A 27,522-nucleotide genomic window follows, 5' to 3' on the forward strand; every position below is an offset into this window, starting at 1 on the left:
TAACTATACTTGAACATCAGTACAAGAGGAACACCGAAGGTTTTAGTCCTTTTACACAAACTCGGCAACTTTGGACCCTCAGTTTTAGTGTGATGCTTATCAGTGTTCTCAGCCAACACATTCTGTTTTGACTATTCTAATGGGGATTCCCTGTCAATGTCTAAAGATTTTAAGGTGTATTCTAGTAGAATTCTAGCCAAGTGTGACAATGAAATTAGATTCTTTGTGTAGGCATTCACCTAACATTCTTCTACAGCTACACATAAACAACATTTATGGCCACTGTTCCCCATTACTTCTCTTTACAGTCTTCAAGTTGAAGACAATTGCTTAGAATTACACTGACAAAACTTTTTTCACCAGTTAGATAACTTCTTTATTTGGTGTTTAGTTGCCATTTTAATCTTCCTTAACCTGGTGCATTCTAGAGATTGCAATGGCAACTCCCAGAATTTGAAAAGACAGTTAAAGTCACCATTTATCCTAGTATTCAAGCATGATGATTTGGCATTATTTTACAATAATCTTTCTTCTCCTTCCATATTGAATCAGTTACAAATGTATGCAACTTGCTCTGTTGTAATATTTCAAATTGCCTCCATATCTTTTCATTTAAGTCTGTTTATCCAATCCTTGGAGGACTTGAACACTTGGGAGCTTCTTGTGTAGTTATTTAAACTCAACCTATTTTACATTCAAATCAAAATTGTAAGGGTGAGGACTGGTTATAAGTCACATTTTTCAGTGCCACTGTAACTTTGAAAGCTCACTAAATGCATGTTGAGGACTACCGATATTCTAAAGCAAATGATATAGAATACACTTATAATAATACACTTATATAAAATATGATGAATTCTGAATGAAATCTCAAACTTTCCAGCCCAGGGAACCTAGAGAGGCATGTAGCTGTTGAAACATCTTAGGACGACCCTAAATATTTCCTACCTGAAATGTCTCTTTGGGTGGTATCACTGAAAAGGTACTGCCTACAGCTTATTGCAACAGAAAGAAAGGAAAATCATAACTTCATGAATGTCATTTAAAGGCCTACCACTCAAATGTAGACATTAAGGTTCATTAAAGGTTTGACCCTAATTAAATATTTGAAAATTTTCTTGCCTACCCATCACAATGAATGTCCACCTCCAGGCTTAGTGATCCAGCATATTTTATCACAGGAGTATATGTGCTTTCAATCACCATTATAAAATGAGGAGGGGTCTTCAATCTGGGCACACAGCCAGTTTTACTAAAACTTTCCACTAGAAAAGGCTTTTGTTTCTTCTCTGAAGCTGCTAAGCTAGGCCAAATAAAAGGAAGCGCAGGGAGGGAGCAATAGGGGAAGTTTGAAATCTAGTCCAGTGTGTGTTGACAGTATTACTGGACCTCGCAGAAGACCTGTACGTTTTTCTAATGACATCTGTACTACTGGAAATTAGTGAGCACCCACCAAGGTTTTAGGAAAGGGCTAATTACGGCACCAGTAGACTAAACTTAATGCTTGGAGAGCCAATCATTCTAATCACAAAGCTGAGGTGCATGAAAAGGATATATTTCAACAGAAGAAGAATTCTGTCTGGTACAGTTCCTGTTCAAATAAACTACATGACTAAACCATGTGTATAACTGTGTGTGTGTGTGTGTATAACACTCCATCTCTTCCTACACATATGGTGCAAAAAGCACAGGCTTAAACAGGAGAAATATAGCCAAGGGAGATTTCTAACAGTTGGGAAGTATAAGCAATTCTTGGGTAGTGGATAGCCTTCACAATTCCAAGCATTTATTTTTAAGAGAAAACTTTAAAAATAGTTGGCCAAGTTGCAGCTTTCAGTAACACTTTGCTTTTACCAGGTTCTTCCCCCCACTCCTTCCAGCCTTTTTACATACCTGTATGAGTGTTTAACATGCCTAATTTCCCCCCACTTTTATTGTTAATAACAACACAAATGTTATGTACAGTATGTATTCTAGGACAAAGGGCTATAAAACTCTCAAGTACATAGAGACAATTACAGACCCTCATAATTGCAGACAGCAAGAACTGACTGACAATGAATAAATCTACTGATGAGTGACATCTACCCTTTACCAACCAGGACTCCAAATCCAAGGACCTCTTTCTTATGATGTGCCAGGCTTCGCAAGCCTATTGACTATGCTGATTGGAAAAATCAGAGACTTGTATTCTCAACACTTCCAGAAGGCACCAGTTTGAAGACGCATGGTGTATAGCTCTGGACAACATTTCTATATAAGTTGATTAAGTTAAGCCTTCCTTTAGAAAGAAGAGGGAGTAAATATATGTGCAGTGGAAAAACAATTTGAGTTTCTAAATTCAGTTTCCTAAAGCAGTTTCAGGGTAATTCTAGCTGATTTTTCAGGTGCAAAAGTGACACTGCAAGACTTTACAGATTACCAAGGACATAATCTTTCACTGTAGTTTATTAAATCTGTTAAGTCTTCAGCAGAGTTATGGTTGACAGGATTTTCAACTTTCTAAACCTAAAAGTTCTGTCAATTTGCACTAACTGAAGGTGAATCTAATTATCTTTCCTCTTTCAAAATCATCTAACACATTGTGAGATATCTTCATACCCACTGCGATTTATCATCCTAGTTAGCTTGTGACTATACTTTGAATTTGCCCCTATTTTACCAAAGAGTTTCTTTCCTATAGCACCACTCTCAAGGTAACCAGCAGGAGTAAGATAAACAAACAATGGCCATGAACATGAGTTGAAGTCTTGTTCCGTTTTTACATGCAACACAGGTAGAAAAGGAGTGGGGCTTTCTTGTGCAGTTGTGACCACCATTTTGATTTTTTGTCCCCCTTCTATCCCCTGGCAACTGACCCTACCTCCTTTTATTCACTGATAAGTTTAACTGGTGAAAGCAACCATGATGAATAAACATTTTTGTTGTCTTTTGTTGTTATCAAGCTAACTACGGTTATTTTAATATTGAAATTTCACTCTGGGAATGAAACCTGTATTTTCCCAGTAGGATAACACTGAATTATCTCTAGCAAAGTCAAAGCACGGAGAATTTTTTTGTACAGTTACAGATCGTTCTGATGATCCAATTTTTCTCTGCTTGTTTCCAGAGAAGGATTCTTGTGGAGCAGTCTCATCAAACCTGTTGCTCTCCAAATGGATCAGACTATAATTCTCACCATTCCATGCTTACTGGAGAACAGGAAGAGGATCAATCCGGAAGGCAACAGGCCATTCTAGAGAATGTGCAGTTTGACCTTTCCATAGCAAATGCCAAATATTTTATGAGTTCCAATCCGATGTTACCTTCCCCATGCCAAACAACAGCGCTATAGGGATAAGCTAAATTGAGTCACACATTATGCTAAATCAGATTATGATATGATTTACCATATTTGATTTCAGCCATTATGGTTTGTAAATAATAATCTGTGGTTTAGATGATGGGTAGACCATTATGTTTATTCAAATGTAACTATAACTAAGCATGCGAACTTTGTCAAAGGTTGAACCATCCCTTAAGATAATTGGAACCTATACTAGTCCTTTTTGTTTCAGATTTTTACCTAAAGTGTTCAAGATTACTTCTTCAAAGTCTTCATTTGCAGTTTCCCACAACCCTAAAGGCACAATCGATTTCACATTACAGAAACCAATAGATTGTGTTTGAAATGTCAACCTAATGTTAACACTTCATGTTTTAAAGAATTACTATTATTTGTTCATTGTTTTTCTGTAAAACATGAAGTGTTATCAACATATTCAAGAAAACACTGATTAATAGTATCTCCGTGTAGAAAAGTTGGCTCATCAGTTAGTTTCCAGTTTCTCTTCCTGTTAGTGCTGACGTGTTCCCTTGTCGCTTATAGAGATAACATTTATTGATAACCCTTGCTAATTTCTTTGATGTCCTTAATGGTAGGAAATAACTTCACAACTGAATGGCATTGTGCAGTAGGAATCAAAATACACCAAAAGAACATTAATAAGAGTAATAATCCAAATGGCCTCCCTTTGATGCTGAAATGGCAAATACTATCATTTTCAAAATAATCTTAAATGCCAACTTATTCTGAGAGCTACACACTTTTGAAAAGTGACATTCTGATAAAAACCAAACATATTCAGCTTTAGGAACAGGGACTTTGTGAGCTAAAGTAGCCTTCCCTCTTCTGTATTATTTTAAAAGGGATGTAGTGGTATATTGATTTATATGGTCACTTTTTCTGTTTCTAGATTATTGTTTATGATTGTTGATTATTATTGTTGTTGTTGTTATTATTATTATTTACATAGTCAGCCAGATGTTCAGACTGGGTTTGGCATTTTTGTCTATCTATCGAGTCCTTACCAGGGATCTGGGATAGGCAGATCTGGATGTTTATTTATTTATTTTATTTAGATTTGATGGTGTTATGGATATTGTCGGATATTGTCGCAGAATGGAAGCTGTTTCCATACAGCCGCCTTTTGCAATTGACTGATGGCGAACTTGTCAATGCCAATAGTGTTCAAATGGAGCTCCAGTTCTTTTTGAATTGCACACAAGGCACTTACTACTACTACTACTACTACGATGATATTATTATTATTATTATTATTATTATTATTATTATTATTATTATTATTATTATTATTATTATTATTATTTAGCCCCAAACTGTGAAATCATAGCTGCCAGTTTTTTAGTTGGTGTTGTCCTGTATAACACATTGAGTTTTTCCCAAGAACCTAGGATGTTGTATTGGTGTAGTATATCTGTGGATCCAAGCAGTGTGACCTTTTGTAATTGACAGAGATTTTGTCAATGCACTGTCCAAGATTGTTTGGTATAGCACCCAGTGTGCTAATAACCACTGGGATCATGATAGCCAGTTTATGCCATAATCTTTCAATTTTGATTAAAATTGTTTTTTTGAAATTATTTTGATTGAAATTATTATTATGGTTGTTTGCATAATCAGCCAGATGTTTAGACTCAATTTGGCATTTTTATTCAGCCATCAATTCCTTCTTAAGGACCTGGTATACACAAATGTTGTTATTTGATGTTAAAGGTATCATTGCATGATGTAAGCTGTTTCAAGTTAAGCTGCCTTTTATATTTGACGGAGGATGATTTTGTCAACGCTGATGGGTGTTCAAGTGGAGCTCCAGACTTTTGGGGATTGCACCCAAGGCCCCTACTACAATTGGTGCTATTTTTGCTTTCTTTTGCCATAGTTATTCTACTTCTGTTTGCAGATCATTGCATTTTGTGATTTTCTCCAATTTTCTCTCTTTTATCCTGCTGTTTCCAGGTACTACTGCGTCCATTATCAGACTTTTTTGTCTTTCTTATTGACAATGGTTAAAACTGGGATGTACTATGGCAGGTGCTTGTCTGTATTTGGCAAAAAATTAAAAATATGTGCATGAGTGACTCAACAATACCACGGAAAACACTGAGATAAATAAATCAGCAGAGGTAACTAGATTAAAGATACATTTCAGATGCTCTGGCATGGAGACATCCTGCTTGACATAAGAATATAAAAAGGGCTTTCCTGAATTTTTCTAATTGTTTAATTTAATATTTTGTACAGGCAATATTTATCCACATAAATATTATACTAAAAGCAACTGGGGAGTCATGTGCCATTTTGGATGTGATGAATACCTTTTGAATTTCTTTTCAGAATTATAGCAAATATTAGTGGGATACTTTAAAAAACTATATTGCAATCCCTGGAACAAGAAAATGCAATTGCTAGTCAAGCTTCACATTTCAATTTTTAAAATGAGAATTTAGGTTTAGTCATGCTGCCTAGAGTTAGAGTGAAATATTACAAATGCTTTTGTAAAAACACATAGAAACAAATTGTGACTATTTTTTTCTTTTTCCTTCCTAGTGTTTTCCTGCAAGTGCACAATCTGCTTTTTTCCAATCACTTGAGAGTTGATCCACTAGTTACAAAAGGAATTATCCAATTGGCTTGTCACCTTAGAGTTACGTTATGGGCTGAGAGAAAGTGACTGGCCCAAAATCACTCAGCTGGCTTTCATGCCTAAGGCAGGACTAGAATTCTCAGTCTCCTGGTTTCTAGCATGATGCCTTAATGTTTGGTTTCCATTAAACCAAACAGGCTATCTTGTGGTTGATTTCTATTACAAGAGAATTTTAAGTATTATATTGATTGAAAAAAATTAAGTCTATTCAAAGGCATTTCTTTGTCTTTTGAAAGGACTTCTTTCATTGCCTTGGGTCAAACATCGCAACGTTCAAGACTTTAAACACCGCATCACAATTCAGTGAAGTAATGCAATAAAATTCCAGATTTCATCTTGCTTGAAATGATTCTATCTTTGGAAGCTGGACAAACTCAGTGTAGCATTTTAGCAATGCAGTGGTGCATGGAGAATATATATGTATGAAATAGGTAGATGTAGGTACAGAATTATCTATGATTTATAATTCAAAACAAAGATTTTTTTCATGTAGCAATGGAAACAGCTTTAACTTTAGATGCTAGAGAAGGAAAATAATGTTTGTGCCTTTTTTAATGTAGGTATTCTTAGACTTTTCATCATTTAATTCTAACTTGTAGGCTTATCCATTTCAAGCTGCTATATGATGGTTAGCTTTCAATGTCATTCTACTTGCCCTTGGCTATAGCTTAAGCCAAGACCAATAATGGTTAATGTTATTATATTGTAGTTCTTGGACATGCACATACTTTAACAATGACTAATAGTGCTTAATGTTTAGCTTATGGACTTTCATTAATGTTGACAACAGTAAATACATCTTTCTATACATATGTCATCCAAGCAGACTTCTGTGCCATTCCACAAGGCTGTTAGTTGTCAGCTTCCCCTTTCCTGAATATTCCACGAGGCTACAATAACTCAATGGCTCAACACAAAATGGCTGAACACAAACCTCTACATCTACAAACTTACCATCATCCAGGTATAACTGGTCCAATTCTTCAGGTTCTTGCTTGATCATTACGGGTATAGGGGCCAAATTATGATTACTGTCCTCATGCAAGTCGGTCAATGACAGTGGCTGATTTGCTGGAGTTTCATTTCTTTGAATGTTCGGCAGCTGCTGTTGGCCCATTACAGTTGAGTGAGTTGGACTGCAGGACTGCAAATAGGTTGACTCTTGGGTTACAGATGGAACTGGAGAGGAAGGACTGTTGGGATAGAGTGTTTGTTGATTACCAAGGGAACAGGTACTGCTCAGATGTTGACTCACCTGCGGCTGCAGCATGATGTGAGATGACTGATCAGGAGAGCTTGGGTGCACAACAATAGACCTTGGCACTTCCTGTATGGTGGGGACACCTCCAGCCGTCTGCTGAAGTCCTAGATGATTATGGCCTGGGTTGGTGATGCACTTATAAGCAGGAGAGGACAGATCATGCAGCTTAGGACTAGAGCTGGGAGATGATGACATCACAGTGTTTCTCTGCTGACAGGAAGCAAAGCCAGCTACAAGGCACGAGCCAGGATCAGGAGGCATCATGATCTGCTGGCTGTAATACGGTTTGGAGAGAGGGCTTAATCCATGGCTCCTTGGTCCACAGGTTTGAGCAGACTCGTAATCATCAGTGGGTTCTGTTTTTATAATTGGAACTGTTGAAATAAAAAGAAAGTGCTTTGAATAAACCTAGAGTTAATATGATCAAGTTGGCTTGTGGCTAGGATACTCTTTGCAAAAACAAACAAAGTCTTGAATAAGACTCTGTGTGTCCTTTGCTAGTTCTCTCCCCCTCCCTCTCCAAAATACGAATGACTCATCCAAGCAAGAAAGCCACAGCTGGTTCTAATACTGGAAAAGGCTATTTTTTTTGGACTCTCCGCCAGCTCTAATGTGCTATAAAAATCTATTTGCAAATAGCTGTGCTACAGTAGAAGCCCTGGACCCAAGGGCTCTATGGATCTGTAGTAATCAAAGGAATTTTTTAAAACTTGGATGTACTACTGCTTATCGACTGCTACTGATGGCCCATTTGATAGATGTCTGCACAATGGGTAAATTCAAGCATAGGGAGTCTGCGAAGGGGCTTTCAGAGTTCACAAAAACAAAACTTCAGAGAGAACGACAAGCTTAAGAAAAAGCATACAATTCCGTCATAAAGCTTTTATTTCTAGAAACAAAAATTGAACTACCTTAAAAATAATAATAGTGTCTATATATAATTTTTATAATCCCTGTGACAGTATAGAGATATTTCATGAAGGTAAGTTTCCAAGTCACATTTATTGAATTCAGAAGACTACTTTGGGACTAAGCTAAATTTATCAGTTGTATTAGTTCCCAGACATATTTAATATTTTCTTCAAACACAATTTATAAACAGAAATGTGATTTAAATAGCATTTTCACAGATACTTTGTTTGCGAGTAAGATACGAGTTAAGTTTTGGGCTTAGAGTTAGCAGTTAATTATCACTGGTGTGAATGTGAAATCTTGTATATTTAAAAATAAGTGACACAGGTTAATTGAAATCAACATTAACAATAATGAAAAAGACTGTGGCTAAATGTAACAATGGCTTCCCCACCCAATAAACATTTAGAAGATAGTTATGTGAAAACAACAACCAGCAAGCGCCTTCATTATCAATAAAGTCCCAAAGGTGCTTTTTGAAGTGGCAACTGGACTTTTTCTTTGAATACGTTTTGCTTCTCATCCAAGAAACTTGTTCAGTTCTGACTGGATGGTGGAAAATGAAAAGATTTATATTCCTTGCAGACAGCTAGTTGTTTGCATTCTTTTAGAGAGTCATTGAGGTAACTGGAGGTTTATCTGTATCCTCAGGGTAATAAACCTCCAGTGGCCTCAACGACTCTCTAAAAGAATGCAAACGACCAGCTATTTGCAAGGAATATAAATCCTTCCATTCCCCGCCATCTAATTAGATCTGAAGAAGCTTCTTGGATGAGAAGTGAAACATCTTTAATGAAAAAAAGGAAGTCCAGTTGCTTCTTGAACAAGCACTTTTGGGGCAACCATGACCTGAATGACCCAGAATCTCCATAGATATTTACCAATAGAAAGGTGAATGGCCATGCTTGCTGAGGATGACAGGAGAATGATTATATATGAACCAGTCTGCTGATTCATAGAAAGAATATTAAAAATAAAATGAGTAAACTATGTCCCGATGAACACTGAGGACATATCAGCTTTAGTTCAATCACCAGAATTCCTATAAAATCTAGCCCATTCTTCTCAATATATCTGAAGATCCAATGTGAAAACTACACTTGGTAAAAAAAAAAGGATTTTCAGTTTTAGGGAGATGCCAAGGAACTTGGTTTCCAGGTAACCTGTGTGACTGTTCAGACTGTTAGTCAGGTGATAACTGATGATCATTCTTCCTTCCATCTTTTAAGACAACCATTCTTCATTCTTCCTTCCTTCTCCTTTGGTTAATTAGAACCAAAGAGTGGACCATCCTCCTAATAGATACCATACATCAGGCAAGTTTTCAGTAACGATTGCTTATTTCTGCCTGGTAGCTGACACAAGAATCGGAGGAATCTCTGAATCTAATTAAAAAGCACCTGTTCTCAAGCAATAAGTCATGGATATAATATCAGAAGTGTCACTATATATAAGTTTTACATATACCCAGTTTAGCAAAAAGTAATTTAAATCCACACAAAAAAACACACACACAAACAAACACACAACCCATCAAATAGGTGCTGCCATTTGCTTTTAGATATTTAGAAGGACATTTGAGAAGATCTACAGGTTTTCTGGGTTTTATCAAGGGATGCTAAGTTTGAAACTGGAATTATGTAGTTAGTAAATGCCTCTAGCTTTCTGATTTTGCTACATAATTCTTCAGAATATAAGATCTGATTATCTAGTTAATTCATTGATATTTCGTTGCATCATAGCCTGAGATCTGGCTTATACCCAGATGTTCTAACTATTATGTAAATATTTTACTCACTGGAATCTTTATATTAACCTTAAGCGGATATATTTTGAATTTTTTTTTTAAAAAACACAGCTGTACACGTAATATTTAGAATAATATCAGCAGATTAACATCAGATTTTACCTTCAAGGTGAGATAAATATTACTGTAAGTGATATAGTAATTTATTTATTTAAGGGCCTTCAAGTCAGTCTTGACTGCTGGCGACTGTCTGGATAACTCTGTATAGTTTTTTTTTTTGTTTTGCAAGATTTGGTAGTGGTTTCCTATTTTCTTCTTCCTGGGGCTGAGAGGGAGTGACTAATTGAAAGTTACCCAACTGGCTCTGTGCCTAAGGCAGGACTAGAACTCACGGTCTCCTGGTTTCTAGCCTGATGCCTTAACCACTACATCAGATTGGTACTTCAGTAACTAATTATTTAGACATATTTATTTTCAGTGGTATTGTTTTATTTTATCAAAAATGATCATTATTCAAACTTAGTAATAGCTAACAAATTGTCTCCTGGATATAATATGATTCCTATCATCCTCAACTAGTATGATCATTTACCTCATTAGCTAAGATGATGGAAAATTAAATTCAGGACACCTGAATTTGGGAATACTTTGCTGAAATGACTGAACAAGGTTTTTTTAGAAGCATAATCTCAATAAAAATGGTGAATAATGATGCTATATACCTGTGGTGGCGAACCTATGGCACGTGTGCCACAGGTGGCACGCAGAGCCCTCTCTGTGGGCATGCACACCATTGCCCCAGTCCTAGGCCTTCAGCTGGGTTTTATAAAACTTTTTCGCTTTAGGCCTCCGCCGCCGTGTGCAAAAAAAAAAAAAGGTTCAATCAATTTCAACTTCTCATGGAGAAAAAAAAAAGATCTCGCAAAGTTGGAATTGATTGGTTGAACTTTTTAGTCCTACCCAGTCTGCTGTTACCATCGCAGCCACGCCCACCCAATGGGCCATGCTCACCCAATGGGCCACACCCACCCGGCACATAAGTGGGTTTTGGGTTGTAGTTTGGGCACTCGGTCTCTAAAAGTTTCGCCATCACTGCTATATACCAACTTTTTTTATAAAGACCATCAATTAATGAATTTTTGTTCAAAAGTTTTAAAATGACAAATGGGAGATCAGATTTGCTCCAGACTTTCTGTAATTTTTATATTATCCTGAACTCTGTTAGATTTTAATATACTGCCCTAATTTTAGGAATTAATAGTAATATTTAGCCTATCAAATTAATTAGCTAAGATTTAATACACAATAACTATAATGGTTTTAGGCTAAACCATTTTTTTAATTCCATTTATATCCCGCCCTTCTCCAAAGACTCAGGGCGGCTTACAAGCTTAGCAGTAGCCTTCATTCTATGTATATGCCTGCTTATTAGGGCTTTCACACACAACCCGCGCGAGTTGTCTTGGGAGTTTCCCGATACTCCCATGTTACACCTCTGCTCCGCGAGCTGCATTGGCTACCGGTTGCTCTCCGGGTGAGGTTCAAGGTGTTAGTTATGACGTACAAAGCCCTTCATGGCATGGGTCCGGATTACCTACGGCAACACCTGCGACCGGCGTCAACGTCCCTCCGTCCAGTGCGCTCCCACAGAGAGGGCCTCCTCAGGGTGCCACCGATCAAAGAATGCCGATTGGCGACCCCCAGGGGGAGAGCGTTCTCTGTGGGCGCGCCAGACCTTTGGAACAGCTTACCGGTTGAGCTCCGGACGGCCCCCGACCTTCGCTCCTTCCGGCGCGATCTTAAAACATTCTTTTTCGAACAAGCTGGCCTGGTCTGACGGGGTGGGGTTGGGTTTTTTAAAATTAGTTTTTAACTTAATATGTATTGATTTTATGGGCATGATGTTTAATTGGTTTTTAATGGTTTTTTAATTTTTGTATCTGATTTTTATTGTGTATTGCCCTGTTCACCGCCCTGAGTCCTTCGGGAGAAGGGTGGTATAGAAATCAAATTATTAAATTAAATTAAATTAAATTATTACAAAGTCAGCTTATTGCCCCCAGCAATCTGGGTCCTCATTTACCTACCTCGGAAGGATGGAAGGCTGAGTCAACCTTGAGCCTGGTGGGATGCGAACCTGCACTAATTGCAGGCAGCTGGTGTTACTTAAGGAGGCATTAGCCCACTGCTCCACCAAGGCTCTTGTATCACATTATCAGTCAATTTAATAGTAGAATCACATGTTTGAAGCACCATCAACTATAAATTGTTGTTCTTACTGAGAGGACCCCATATGAAGACCCCACAGCAAGACCAGTTGATAAAGGCAATACACTTCTATGCATACTTGGATATGGGGAGAGAAATGCCAGTTATAATGTTTGAAATGAAAAGTTGTCAACTATAAAAGATGAGTTCATAAAATCTTAATGAAGAACTTAAAACATTTTCATTGAAGGAGAACAAGTGGGAGGTTTCTTTTAAATATGAGTTTTAAATCCACTTTTGTTTTTTCTATAATACATAGGTCCTCTTTTGGTTCATGGTTGTTAAGATGAGTGAAAAATAAAGACATATATTTTAGGAAGATGAAAGACACCAAAAGTAGTAAAGTCTAGTTAGCTTATTGCATCAAGAATTGTCACCGGAAATAGCCATTCTCATCAACTGGCCATGCTAGAGGAAATAAGAACTTATCTTTACTTAAAATTGATACTAAAGTATTATATCTTGCCTCAATTATCTTCTATTAGAATCTTTATAAAGCATCATTATCTTTTGAAGTCATTTATTCTGAGCTTTTACAATTATTATTTCTTCCTAAATAATTTAGTTATGAAGGGCTTCTCAGTTGCCGTTAAAATGTTCAGCTCTTCAAAAATTACCAAAGAGACAGGACATTGAGGCATGGAAACAGAGGTTCTTTCAGAGGAGAGTCCTGGCACAGCTTACTTGCTTATGAGCAATTAATGAAGCCAAAATGTGCATTAGATTGTTAATAGATCATAGAAGAACTGATGCATTTTTTTATTGTAAGACATTATTCATGTAACAATGCAAGGGATAAATGGAACCTACATTTTATATTCTCTTAAGGAAGATTTCCAAGCATGGAAATACGTATCACCCTAATGTTTACAGTATATTGTTTTGTTAGGTTCTTCCCACTGTATCTCAAAAACAACCTCCTTAATTGTTCTATGGAAATTAAACTTTTTTTTTTGTTTAGAAAAACATGACACGTAATGGTATCAGAAGTGAATGAAGAATGAAGACCAGAACAGAATGTCAATGTCTGATCTTCATTCTTCATTCATTCCTGATACCATTACATGTCATGTTTTGTAATCAAACTGTGGGGAGTATGGACAGACTCCTGTAATTTTAACAAATGATACCTTCTCTATTGTTTGTATCTGCAATCCAATACAATTCAACATCTCACTTGTCTGACATAGATACTGATATAGAAAATTTTATTATTTTTTATTTTTATTACATTTATATCCCGCCCTTCTCCGAAGACTCAAGGCGGCTTACAAGCTTAGCAGTAGCCTTCATTCTATGTATATGCCTGCTTGTTAGGGCTTTCACACACACCCCCAAGCGGCATTATTACAAAGTCAGCTTAATTGCCCCCAACAATCTGGGTCCTCATTTTACCTACCTCGGAAGGATGGAAGGCTGAGTCAACCTTGAGCCTGGTGGGACTCGAACCTGCAGTAATTGCAGGCAGCTGGTGTTACTTAAGGAGGCATTAGCCCACTGCTCCACCATCAAACTTATCAAATAATTTACATGTCTGTGTTTTGGGAATATAATGAAATGTGAAATGCACAATAGAAAAATGCTAAGCTAATGTTAAACTTAAATAATAATGATAAAAAGGATAAAATACATTCATATAAGTTTCCATATGATAAATGAACTGATAAATAATATGACAAACTATTTTTTACTGGCCAAGCATGAAATGCTGTAAACTTTACAGTGGGACTCTCATTCTTAAAATGGATGAAATTAGCTTAACATACTGAATGTATCTATAACACAAGACAGAATAAGATACACACTTAGGAAATCCCATAATTGTTCTTAGAGAAATAGACTGCATTCTTTCCAGCTCTTTGTGATACCCTGCACCCACAAGGAAGCCCCATAAAGTTAGGATAAAATATTTGAATGAAAAACCTGAAATACTGACTAATCTCCTTTGTAGTAGTGAAATTGCAAGAAAGCACTTAATATGTTTTTGGCTAATGATAATCATGGTGACCTGGGTATACTCCAATTCAAATTATAGTGGAAATGGATACCAAAATATTTATATTGGTATAACCGCTTAATGTGCTTCTGACCCACTATCCATTTATTGATAGCTTATTATTAATAAACAGTATTGCAAAAAGCCCTTTAGCAGTCACAGCAATCCTAATTGCATAGGGATAGCAGAACAGAATCATCGACGTATGATAAGAGAGGCATATGTACATCAGCCATTTAGGGTCAGGGAAGTCTTCAAATTCCACTGAAACTGCTGAAGTATTCATATAAAAATTAAACAAAGCTGGAGCCAAGTCATGCCCTATGATTATTTTATATGAAAAAAGCATCCCCATTATGTCCATTGAGGATCTGACTTTCTCTCATAGAAAACTCCTGGAATAGAATCAAAAGTTGCTCTTAGACCAATGAAACTCACAAAAAGATCGCATTGTAGTTGCTAGGAAGATTTCTCAACAAGATGTTGTAAGACCACAAAGTGATCCAGTACAGAGCAATCAAATCTACGGATACCAGAGCTATAGAATAATAACTTAAAGGGGGGGGGAAGGGTTAAGATTCTTTCTTAAATACAGATGTTTCTCTCCCCCCCACCGTACTCTGGAATTTCTCTTGTATTATTGGTAGAAATAAAAAAATCTGATGAGGAGTCTACCATTTTGAATTGATTTTTATTAATGCTTTCTTTTCTAAGATCTCTATTTCCTTTATGAAGACAGGAAGTCACAATGAAAGTTTACCTGTACCAAAATGTACAGTAGTCTCCAAGGAATGGTTGTCATTGTAAATTCTGAAAAATGGTTTCCCCAAATTCCAGCAGAACGTTTATATGTGGAATGTTCAGAATGCCTCTCCAAAGTCCTAGATATGATCTCCACTAGGTTTGACTTAATTTCTAGAAGCATCAGTAGCCTTTTACAGATGAGCTTTGCTTCTTACCTATTAATAAACCTTTTACATGTTTACATTCTCTTTTTTGTCTCATAATAATGGCCGGGAGAGTCTTATCACCTGCTTTATAATTTTTGTAGATGCTATAAGGCTGTTTACTATATTATGCTGTTCTTTACCATTTATCTCCTGAATAATATGAAGAACTTGATTTACAGTGGGTTGCCAAAATATCTAAGAAAATTAGCCAGATTGCCATAAAGACAAACATTGCCTCAAATGCCTTTGTTGCTCACATGCAAGCCTCTTATTTAGGCAAATCTGTAGGAGAATGAGGAAAAAGCACCAAATGACTTTCTCTTCACCTTACGATTAGTTATGGTAAAAATCACTTTCAGCTGAAAATTATCTTTCTTTGTCTTGGACCAACTCAGATAGAATAACAGTGGAAAGTGATCACTGGCCAATTGATTCTCGACATGAAACCATCTATAAACTGAATTTTGTTACAGGCAGCAATAGAAATCTATTAAAAAGACTGTTTAACCAAGCAACTAGAATCTTGAACTGATGAAAATACTGGACTATTTTTCCAATTGAACTACACAGTTTCAGTCATTAATCGAAACTGTGCAGTATTCAGTATGTCATGCATTTCCTACCAATAACAAAGTGACAGCCAGGTTTTTTTTATTAATTCACATCATTCCTGAAAGATTTTACCTTTTACCAAAAAGACACCTCCCCCCCCCCGAGAAACAACTAAAAATGCCAAGGCCAGCAAATTACTAATCAGAAGCCTCTTTTATCTCATGTAGACTTTTTTATATATAGACTTTTTAAAAAATTTGATATTATAAAAAAGATAATCACTTAATCACAAAGGAACCAATAATGTTATATTCACAATCAAGCATTTTACTTTCACATCTCCTTATAGCAGCTTTCCTAATCATGGTATTCTCGAGATATGCAGACTTTAACTTCCAGAATTCTCAATACTGGCTGTGCTGCTTGAAGAATTTTGGGAAGTACGACAAATTTACTTATGCTCAGACCTACCTAAGTTGGAAATCCTATCATCCCAATTACATAAAGAATATTACCTACACTTTGGCTCTCAAGATCCAATGAATCTACAACAAAGAGTACTATAGAAAAAGAACCAATAAAAATATCTTTAGCACAGAACATCTGCTGTACGTATCATTGCAAAATTTATCACACAACCATAACCAAAACATTCATTTTTAAAAAAGGGGAATCAGTCAACAACAACAACAAAAATCTCCTGTTTGTATCATTTAAATGTCACCTGGCAATCAGCAAAAGTGAATCATTTTTAGCCAAATCTAATTCAAAGCAATCTATAATTTTTTATATAACATTCTGCCAACCTTTACATCTGTGCAGATTACCAGTGACAGTAGTACTTAAACTATATTAAATTATAAATGTATAGCCTGTGCTTAAACCCTGCTACCTTCCAAAGTAGTACAATTGGCAGAACTTATTACATCAAATAAAAATCCCCTGCATAATTTACATGCCAGACATGTCATCTTCCATATGTAAAAAATACATGAACAGACTACAGACACATTTTAGGAGCCACACATCTGCAATCTTCATTTAAGAAAAAAAATGAAAGTCAATTGCAAATCATTTCTGTTCAAGTAATCCTAGACACTCTGAATTGTTGATCATGACACTAGTGATACTATCTGATTTTAGAACACTGTAAACACATAAAAAAATGTCTTAATACTACGTGGTCTCAAGCACCTGGACAATACTTAATAATAACCTTAATCTAAAACAGGGATGTCCAACCTTGGCAACCTTAACATCAGTGGACTTCAACTGGCTGGGGAATTCTGGGAGTTGAAGACCACAAGTCTTAAAGTTTCCAAGATTGGACGCCTCTGATCTAAAGTAAATGTAACTGTTAACAGGTCTTTACGCAGGCTCAGTATCCTTTAATTCACATAACTGAAAGTGTCAATGTTAACACTTCAATACTGCTGTCATGTTTGATTGAGTAAACACAGGCATATACAGACACATTTAACATATATCATAAAATATCCTTACTGTTTGGTTAAGGTCTTGGATTTGGACCCCAGAGACCAAGGTTCAAGTTCCAGTAAATTACTCAACTCACTGGATGACTGTGGATCAATTACTCTCTCTCAGCCTTACTACCTCATCCAGTGATAGGTGTTGTGGGGCTATTACATAAATGCATGCAGCCTTGAGTTCTCAAAGCAGGATAGAAATGTAATCACATTATAAAATATAATTAAGGAATGATAAAAGAATATTAAAAATATTTCCAAGCAAGCAGAAGTCCACTTTTCTATGAAATCCATGTCAATCCCAGTTAATAAAATTACTTTATTAAAATAATTTTGGACATCAGTTGACCATCTCATGACTAGCCAAATTCTTAAACCAGCAATTCTTAGAATACTTATTGAGTAGCAGCCACACTGAACACAAGGATTTAACTTTCTTTTGAATTATTCATATACTTACATATAAATTTATAAAAATCCATACATATAACCACCAGCCATAAAGGCTAGGCATCTAGTAGCACTTATTTTGACTGAGGATTTCCCTATGAAGCAATTATGATAAATTCATTCCACATTTGATTAGGTAGATAGTAAAAACTGTTCATTCCACTAGTTTTCTGCGCTACATTATGATTTTGTCACTCTTCTTTATGTTCCTAATTTGCAAAGTGTTAAAGATAATATAATGGCTTGGGTTTACTTTGTGTGAATTGCATTTTGTAAACTATGATTTTCTGGCTCAGCGCCACTTATGAATTCAGCCATTTGTGACATGTTAATCAACCCACTGTTAATAGTGCATAAATGTAGGAAATGGCCACATTGAGTCAGAGGATAGGGTCAAATGCATTATCAGTTTGGAGTTGCTAAGCTCTCATAAGAGACCTAAGTCCAGACCCTGTGAATTCTGCTGACTCTTATCTACTGCCAATTTGCCTTGACTCTCAGTAGATCAAATTCTTGTGCATAGGTAGCATGAGATAAACTCATAGTACTTTTGAGCTCTATTCTGGTTCCTGATTTTGTGCCCCTGACAGTAAATGAAGTCATTGTTTCACTGAAAAGCTGAACTATATTTACTTCATATTGTATACTTACAAAGTGTGTTATCTTACAGAATTACTTTGGGTCAAATGTTTCATCCTGCTGCAAGGTAATCTACCTTATTCAGCAACTTTTAGTTTTAGTTGGTTTCTCTGATCATTTTTGACTCTATTGCCTCCTTGTTAATAGCTATTACCTTGTAAAATAATCTAAGTTAGATATCCAGTTGCTTCACACACTTATTGCCTTTACAATAAGATTGTAAGATTATCCTCCTGCCCTTTGACAGCAAATTCTGCTGACCAAGCAATTTTAAGAAATTTGCTCAACTCTGCATGAACATTGTCAGGAGGTTAATAGTAAAAATGGTGATGGTTATTACAACAAAGAGAGCAAAGTACACTGTATTGTAGATTAATTATTTTTCTCTAATTCAGTTTACCCAATCCTGAAACTTCCAGAAATGCTTTGTCTACATCTCATTGTAGTTCCCAGTCCACCCACATGGGAATTATGAGAAGTACAATCCAATGAATCTGGAAGTATCAGTTGGAAAGGCTGCCTTACTTCAGGCTACCAAAATGTGCTGGTTTAGAAAATGAAATACAGTGGGTGGAGGCAGGATGCGAAAAAGTCTCTTAAATGTCATTACTAGAGAACTATTACTGCAAATAGTCAAGAGATAATTATAGTTACAAAACAGGAAGTCGAGCCCAACACTGACAAAACTGACTTCTGATCACTATTTTCAGAAGCATCCTCAGAATCACATGACTTACTTTCTGCGATGCAGAAAGTTACCTCTGAAAAATTGAAAGGTCAGGTTCAGCTTTGTAAATGAGATCCCCTTTTAGTTTTACAGGCCCACATATGCTAAATGTAGTTGATATTTCAGTTTCACAAAGGATGACATGCCAAATGACATGATTATTTAAGCTTATGGAGAGGGATGTTATTAGCTGAAGTTCAAATTTATGGTTGCATATCATTTTATATTTTTTTAAGAGTAGAAATCTCAGTGGGAAATTAGATTATCCAAACAACAAAATGCTAAATCCAAACAGTCTTTCAGTAGTTTTCAACTGAAATCAGTGTCAGCAGGCTGTATCAGGCCATGGGGTAGAAACAACTAGGTGTTCTTTCAATCTTCAGCTCTTCTGAAATAATATATCATTATGCAGGGACTCAATAGTTGAAATACAGCTCAATCATGATAGTAGAGAATGACCTTCAGGTGTTACCATCTCTTTGATTCAGCCACTACCTTCCACTCCCTTTTCAACCTACAGTGGAGGCAACTCAGCCTTTGGGAATAGTATTATATCAAAATTAATAAATGAAACCTTTCATTCCAAATATATAAATAATATTTTTTCTACTATTCAACTAGATTGGGAGTTATTCTCAATATTAAAAACAAAGTCTGGTCGCTTTTTGAAAAAGTACCTTTGGGACAACCATGACTCAGATGACTGAGAATCTCCATAGACATTATAATTAAATGGGATCATATGGAAAAAATTAAGTAGGAACAAAGGAGGTGAGAAAATTACATACACAGCAGGTGAGAAAATTACACACATATACAGCAATGGTAATTGTTTCTAGTTGGGTTTATTTACTGGCATTCACACATCACATTTTGTATATAAATATATGACTAGCTGAGATTGCCTAAACTCAAGTAAGGTGGACTGTACCTCAAAACTTCAGATAGGCAGCACTTGCTTCATTTTTAACATGACTTTTGCTAATCTCCTTTGAGGTTTTAACTGTAATAATTGTAACTTTGTTCTTTAGTATAAAACGGTTATAAAATTTGCTGTATCTTGGGTCAATTGCTTTGATACTTCATGCGTCACTTCATTAATTTTTATAACCATCATTGAGGTGGTCTGGTGGTAAATAGTATAACACTGGCATAAGACCAGAATATCAAATGGAAGAATGAGACTCTCAGTATTTAGTAAAAATGAATACTGACAGACAAGATTACAAACAACTGAAAAAGAAAGTATTGTTATCTGGAAAAATATATCTGGCGCTCTTCACACTGTCAATCATGTCGCTGGCACAGGGTTTGAAGCAGAATGAGTGGTTTTACTTGGCCTTAAATGAGTTTTAAAACAGATGTTGGTTGCAAAAGACATTTTAAAAATCAGAAACCAACCTACCTTCGCATTGGTGAAATTGTAAAAGTGAATGATCTAGTATGACTCATTATTATAGTAGAAATTTCTATCAAAATGATTGGCATTAAAATCAAACATTAAGAAGGGATATTGTTGCCTGTTCTAGCCAATCTGGAGAAATTAACTTTGTAGTTCTACTCTTCAGCTATTCATCCAGATCTATAGATGTGGGACTGAATCTACTCTTTGTTATTTTGAATTAATGCCAGCAGAGTAATGGCAATGGAGAGGCTTCTACTACCTATAGTAACAGTACTATTACCACCATGATGGAGCAAAAAAGAGACCCCTATAATGAGGCTTCCCAGGTGTGCATCAGCTTTGCTAAACTATCCCTGTAGAAGTGTGGTATAAACTCTCAGAATTCCTTGCCACTTTGGCCAACAACCATTTCAACAAGGAATTCTGTGATAAAGAAATCCAGCAGCACATCTGGAAGGGACTTTGTAGTTTAGGCATAGATCAATGGAAAGGAGTGCATTATATGGATACTGTAGATGGCAAAGGAAGCATTCGTACTGTTCCTCCAGAAAACAGACATGTGGAGTGGAAAAAGATATTTTAAAAAGCTCACTAGTATTTGAAAATAAAGTTTTGGTGTCCGATGTTATACTGTAGATTTCCCCCCCCCCTACAGAACAGTGCTTCTAAGCCAGAGGTCCTCAACCCCTGGGCCATGGCCCACTACCAGGCCGCGGCCTGTTTCAAACCGGGTCATGTGACTGATGGGCCAGCGCGCATGCATGAAGCTCCACTTGTGTGAGTGGCGGGTGTTTGAACGGAGGGCACTTGTGCTGCCTTGCGAAGCTCCACTTGCGCAAGTGAAGGGCTTGCGCGCCTGCTGCTCACAACAATAGAGCCGTCTGCATGCATGTGCACCTGCCACTCACACGCCTCCTCCCCCCCCCCGCACTGGGCCACCAAGGTGGAAAGGTTGGGGACCGTTGTTCTAAGTGAAGCTGCTATTATATTCTTCTATCATTGTATGTGTGTGGAGGGGGAAGTGACACAGAGGAATAGAAAGACTCAACCACTACTTTTCTAGGATAGACTCTAGAAAATCTATTCTATTAAAATCATACCCTATGTCTCCATGTGATTCTAACCAACCATCAGAAATCTGCTACCTAAATCAGCTCAAGTTTGCACCCATTTTTTCATTTCACTTTCAAAATCTGCAATCACATATCACAGTTATATTCACATACCAAAAGTTATTTGGGTGTAATTCAACCATCTCAGTATCATCCTGCTATTAGTAGGCCACTACAGATATGATGATGATTGCTATCTTCATGTTCTCTTTTCCTTCACTGTGTTATGTCTACAGCCATAAACTGTGTCCTCTGAAGCAAATCCAAGACCATTCCCTAAGAGGGGAGTAAGATTGAAGGGTTGCACTCTTTGGATTCTCAAACTACAGATTTACTCTATGATATATTATCTTATTTAGCATCCATATACTGGGGAATTAAAAGATGTACTATTTTGGTTAGTAGGATTAGAAGTGGAATTAGATTAAATTAAAAACTGCATGTGATTTTAGAGATGAAAGGCATTTTAGGCTTTTCTTTGAGATGTTGCCACAAACTCTATTCCTCTTTACTGAAGTTCTGTATGGAATATTTGTTTGTTTGTAAAACAAGATGTCCTTTTTAAAACATGGGCCATGATAATTTAAAAGAAATTTAGAGAATAATTTTATCATCAAGGAAGTCATTCTTTTAAGGAAAATGGTTAGTGAGATACATACTGGCAATGCAAAGGATCAAAATTACTCCATTCTCTCAAGAATATTGTAATATTCTCTATAATGTTATTAATTTGGGGCTGGATTGGAATAGAGATGGGAGAGAAAGACTGCAAGATAATGGATTCATAGTCTTTTTTTTAAAAATTCAGTAAAAGAGCACATTTCACATTTGATGCACAATGAACACTGCCTATTATGGCCTTGTGCTTCCTGTTCTGCTTCTACCATATTGGGTGAAAGGAAGAGAAAAATGGTGCCAACATAGCACATGAACAGTCACCTCTATTGCCAAGTGTCACACATTGTTGGTTTCAAAAAAGGGGAGGAAAAAAACCAAAGATAAAGGAAGTGGTCTGTCTTCATGAAATTATGCACTGACACAGTTCATAAAGTCCTACGAATCGACCCTTTCCTAAGAGGGGAGTAAGATTGAAGGGTTGCACTGTTTGCATTCTCAAACTACAGATTATCTTAAAAATGCATAAAGGGTTTTTTGAATGGCTTAAGGCAGGAACAAAAAGAACAGTGCTGCATGAATCACATGTGCAATTCTTTTTAAAATATTGTTGCCCTCATCCCTGAGACAATGGATTCCGAGTTGTCACCTAAATAGCTGACAACTTGGTTTGTGGGATAATGACTTAGAAGAGTTTTTCATGTAACCAATCACTAAACTCTGGAGACATTTACTTTTATGGTCTCTACAGCTTTGGGGGAACATTGCATTGAACTCTTAGACCAGGATCAGTAACCAGCAGCTTATGAGCGGTGTACAGCCCCAACTTGAAGTTTGTCTTAATTCACCCATATACTTTAATTAACTTCTTTTCTTCTTAGGGTGCTGAATATACTTCCTGCCAATAACTGATAGAGAAAATTACAAGGCAGCATGTTCATATAACTATCCCATTTTCTCCTCTGGGCAACTTGATTGATGTCTTGTTTTTTTTTAAAAGCAGGTATGGGAAAACTGTCTTTTTTGTATATTCTCAAGTCCCCAAAGTTCCAACTTCGAAGGTCACGGATTGATAACAGTTAAGAGTCTATCATACCGGAGTATTATCAGAATCTTATTTAATGAGACTAACAAATATTGGATGTTAGTAACAAATATTGGATGTTAGTAGATGTATGTATCTGCAAGGAGACAGAACTTGTATTAAGCTTTTTCATATGTCTACCGCAAAGATGGGACGGAAACATTTTCCAAGGCTATTCCACAATTTGTACAGCAAGACACTTTTCTTGATTCTATTATGCCACTGAATGTTTTGATTTTATCTTCAATTTTAAACTTTGCTGTATATTTTAAAATAAAACACACAAAATTTATTTCATGCCACTTAAAATTAGAAATCAGTTGTTACCATTAGCAGGAAGATAGGTGAAAAGTTGGTACTGGCTTCTCTTTCTCTTTCCATTACAAACATAGAAATTGACTTGGACAGGACTTGTAATTCTCTGATTGCGGAATGGTGGAATCTCAACAACTAATAAAGTCTAAAAAAAGGATAGAAGTAGGTTAACAGTGAAGCACAGTTAAAGAACATTTGGTTCACAAGAATAAAACAAACAAATGCCTTGGCTGGCACTGAAAAAGGTAAATTACCTGCTTTAAGAACACTGGAATGTAAGATTAGCCCTCTAATCATTATCATCATTAACATTTCTTGAGGACATTCAGTATCCTCCTAAGAGAACTCCTATCATGCAGGTGGCTTTCTGCTGAGACAGGCTAAAGTTGGATCAAGTAATCCATGGGAAAAACAAAGAAGACCCTTTTGCAGACATTAAATTGGTTTGGAAACCTGTTGAGCTCCTACTCAATATAGGACCCAACCTCCTATCAGACTGAGGACGCTGGAAACTCCATGACCATATTTACTATGGCTGCCAGGGTGCACTTTGCAGCTCTTCTGCCATCATCTCCTTTCCTTTTTCTTATGCTTTTTTTCAGAATACATAATACAAGGCTTTGTAGAAGACCAAATGTAGGACTTCCATGAGCTTGCCAATTTTCACAGAATTTGTGCAGAAAAGTAAAGAAGGTGAACAGGGAAAGGATCTTAAAGGCTTTTTCCCCCAAATCCAATAGCAATTATGAGCCATACTGTAGGCAGGGCCCTTGGTAATACAGTTCCAGAGTTGTGATTGCAACTCCTGCACTGCTCCTCAGTACTGAAATGGTGCTTCTCTCATTTTTGCTTGATGCTCTAGAACCAGATAACTTTGGGGTCCCTCTTTCATCCACCCCTCTTCTCCCCTATATCATCCCATCTATCTTGTGACAGCAGAATCTCAATACATCTGGCTACTTTGGTGGTGGCAGTTCTGGTATAATGGTCTTTAAAAAAGGATGGAAGTGAGTTTAATGTCAATCCACATATTTCCATTGCCCAGAGAATGCCAAGCATGCTGGTTTCTCCACTCTGATGCCCCTGCCTCCTCCCACTACAGAAAATAGGACAGGATCAATACCAGCCTCACTGCAGAGATGAGGGAAATAGTAGACTGTGAGAACAGTACTTTTTAAAAATTCCTTCTCAAGAGCAGGAGGAAAGCACATCAACAGAATGGAGGAACTCTTAGCTTAGTATTTAGATTTTCATAGTGGATACAAGAAAACTTACACCTAGTATTTGAAGGCATGCCACCTCCATACGTTCCAGAAGTAAGTGTATTGATAGGCTGTCTTCCACACATTTATATAGTATGGAGTCCTTTTTAAGTCATCCAAATTAATCATTCCAACCTCAATTGTTCTACTCGTAATGGTCTTTGCTCTGGCCCTATTTAAATGAGCCCTTAAAACTTGGCTCTGTTTCCAGAACCAGGTTAGGATGGGGGATGGGTCCTTATATGTATGTTTTATTTTTAGACATGACTGCTGTTTTTTCCTGAGTTTTGATAGCTTTATTTCCTATTGTACTTTCATCGTTGAATTTGTGATCCACTGAGTATCAAAACAGATTAGGGAGGCATCTACATTTCATAAATGAATGATTTTAAAAAAGAGGCACTTACTGGCTTACACAACTCTTTGTCAGTTTTGGCTTCCATTTCCCACACATGATGACCATCTAAAGATAAGGACATGAAAGATCCAAATTAATGTGCTTAGTGCTTTATAAATCACACAGATAGGAGGGAGGACTCCCCCTTTAAAATATCTTTATTATGCAGATATGATATGTGAGATGAGTTCAGTTTTATAGTGAATAAAGAAATAAATACTTCTATTTTAAAAAGTTTGAGGAAGAGAAGGGAAGGACAGGACTTATCCACTGATTCTGCTTCCACAGCCAATGACCTGGTTCAGTCACCAGTGAATGCTCTTTGCTTTTGCCTAATTGGTTAGAGCTGCTTAATTTGTGAAAACCTTCATAAAAGAAAAAAGTAGGGTCTCTTTCCATTTGTGGTAAGTAGTCTACTGCAAAGTAATTATCACCTGCTAGCTTTTAATTTTTTTAAAAAAAATGTATATTTTATGAAATATAATGTAATGCAGTGGTTTGTTTGGTTTTATCTATTCCTTCATACCAGCATTCAACTAAAACTGTAGCTTATATTGTGTCTAATGGAAACTTTTTGCAGGACATAGAGTAGGGGTCTCCAAACTTGGCAACTGCAAGACTGGTGGACTTCAACTCCTAGAATTCCCCAGCCATCATGGCTGTCTGAGAAATTCAAGGAATTGAAGTCCACCAATCTTGCAGTTGCCAAGTTTGGAGACCCCTGTTATATATAGAGGATAAGAGTGAGGTTATTGAGTAGGTAACATGAAGTGTCCGTGTTGGCCTTACATGAACCACCAACTGATTCTGTAATGTCAGAAGTTCCACATGAAAGATACGTTATTATTATAGCTTCTTGGGCTAATGATGAAATCTCAAAGTTTGATTGAGGCCAATTGTGCTAAAGAGATTTGACCAGTGGAAAGTCAAATGTATTCTCAGGCTTTTGATTTTAATAGAATGCCTTGGAGACACTAAATGGGTATAATGCTGAGTAAAAGTATATTCCAACCATGCTCTTTTCTGGCTCAAGACTGAATTCTTAATTCTTTCTTCCCACATTATATTGTGGTCATTACATTGTGGATTCAAGCCAGGTCAAATGCCTACCCAACCATAAAAATTATAGGATAACCGTGGCCAGTCATGACTGCACATCTTAATTGATTTCTCCAGGTTATTAGGATGATTAAAACTGGGGGAAATCTTTCTGTCCCAAGGTTCCATCAGTAAGGCTGAATAAAAAAATACTCTGGGTAGAATAATCTAAACTGATATCCACCTATCTTTGTCACTTTTATAAATGAGCAACAGAACTTTTAATATTTGGTATATTTAATCTGTTCTGCAAAGAGGAATTGCTCTGTTCTGCTTTCAGGTTGGTAAAGCGTATATGGGCGTTCAGGAAAGTACATTTTAAGAATAGCATACGTTTTTTAAAAAGTCCAAAAGTAGGAATGATACTGCTTGGCAATCTGAAAGAAGCAAGCATTACTGCTGCTGTATTATGAAATTCCCCTGAGAATCTCCAGGCTTTCTCTATTACAGAAAAGGAGGGTGAAAATAAATTACTTAATAAGAATAAATTTCATTTAACAAAAGCAGAATAAATCAGTTATGGTGCTTTTGAGTCAGTTGGTGCCTATATGGACAGTTTCATGCAGTTTCTTGGCAACATTTCCGAAGTGAGTTGCCAGTACTTTCTGGGACTGGGAGACAATGGCTGGCCCAAAATCATCCAGCTGTTTTTCATGCCTAAGGAGGATTAGAACTTATCTCCCATTCCTAATCCAGGGCCTTTAACCACAAAAATTGTGGAAAGGGAAGGGAAGGGAAGGGAAGGGAAGGGAAGGGAAGGGAAGGGAAAGGAAAGGAAAGGAAAGGAAAGGAAAGGAAAGGAAAGGAAAGGAAAGGAAAGGAAAGGAAAGGAAAGGAAAGGAAAGGAAAGGAAAGGAAAGGAAAGGAAAGGAAAGGAAAGGAAAGGAAAGGAAAATAAGACAATTCCTCACATTACGTCTGGTGAACCAAAAGGGAAATCTCTACACCCACAGACTGGGATCAACTCCAAGAGAGAAATCCTACACCAACATCTCTACAGTAAACATGTTTGGTAAGTGTATAAGATCAATCTGTTTATTTTTGAGAAAAGATACAGGACTTGATAAAATAATTTTTAGGGATCTCAGAATGCTAAAAAGACTTGCTTATCCTGGGGAAAAACATTTTATGTCAGTACAGCATTTGCCAGCTATCCTATCCAAGTATCTCTTGTCAAAATGTGCTGGAAGAGTGAGGAGTGATACACCACAAAATTTTCCATTGTAAAGCTGCCACATCTGCATCAGCCTGGCTGACT

At 36.7% G+C, this 27,522-nt stretch overlaps 1 protein-coding gene across 6 annotated transcripts in view; it reads right to left on the minus strand.

Moving 5' to 3' along the window:
• Positions 1-27,522, minus strand: part of NFATC1 (nuclear factor of activated T cells 1) — a 131,663-nt gene that overhangs the window by 18,761 nt on the left and 85,380 nt on the right. For 4 of the 6 annotated variants that reach the window (XM_083361185.1, XM_083361184.1, XM_083361183.1 and 1 more), the window contains exons 7-9: positions 25,177-25,232; positions 23,520-23,652; positions 6,942-7,622 (exon numbers count right to left, since the gene is read on the minus strand). In XM_083361185.1, the coding sequence (XP_083217311.1) occupies positions 6,942-7,622; positions 23,520-23,652; positions 25,177-25,232 (870 nt within the window). Of the gene's footprint in view, positions 1-6,941; positions 7,623-21,629; positions 21,770-23,519; positions 23,653-25,176; positions 25,233-27,522 lie in introns of those variants that run through there. The other 2 variants (XM_083361186.1, XM_083361187.1) reach the window with 2 other exon arrangements.

This window comes from Vipera ursinii (genome assembly GCF_947247035.1).
Source record: "Vipera ursinii genome assembly, chromosome: 3".
NCBI lineage: Eukaryota > Metazoa > Chordata > Lepidosauria > Squamata > Viperidae > Vipera > Vipera ursinii.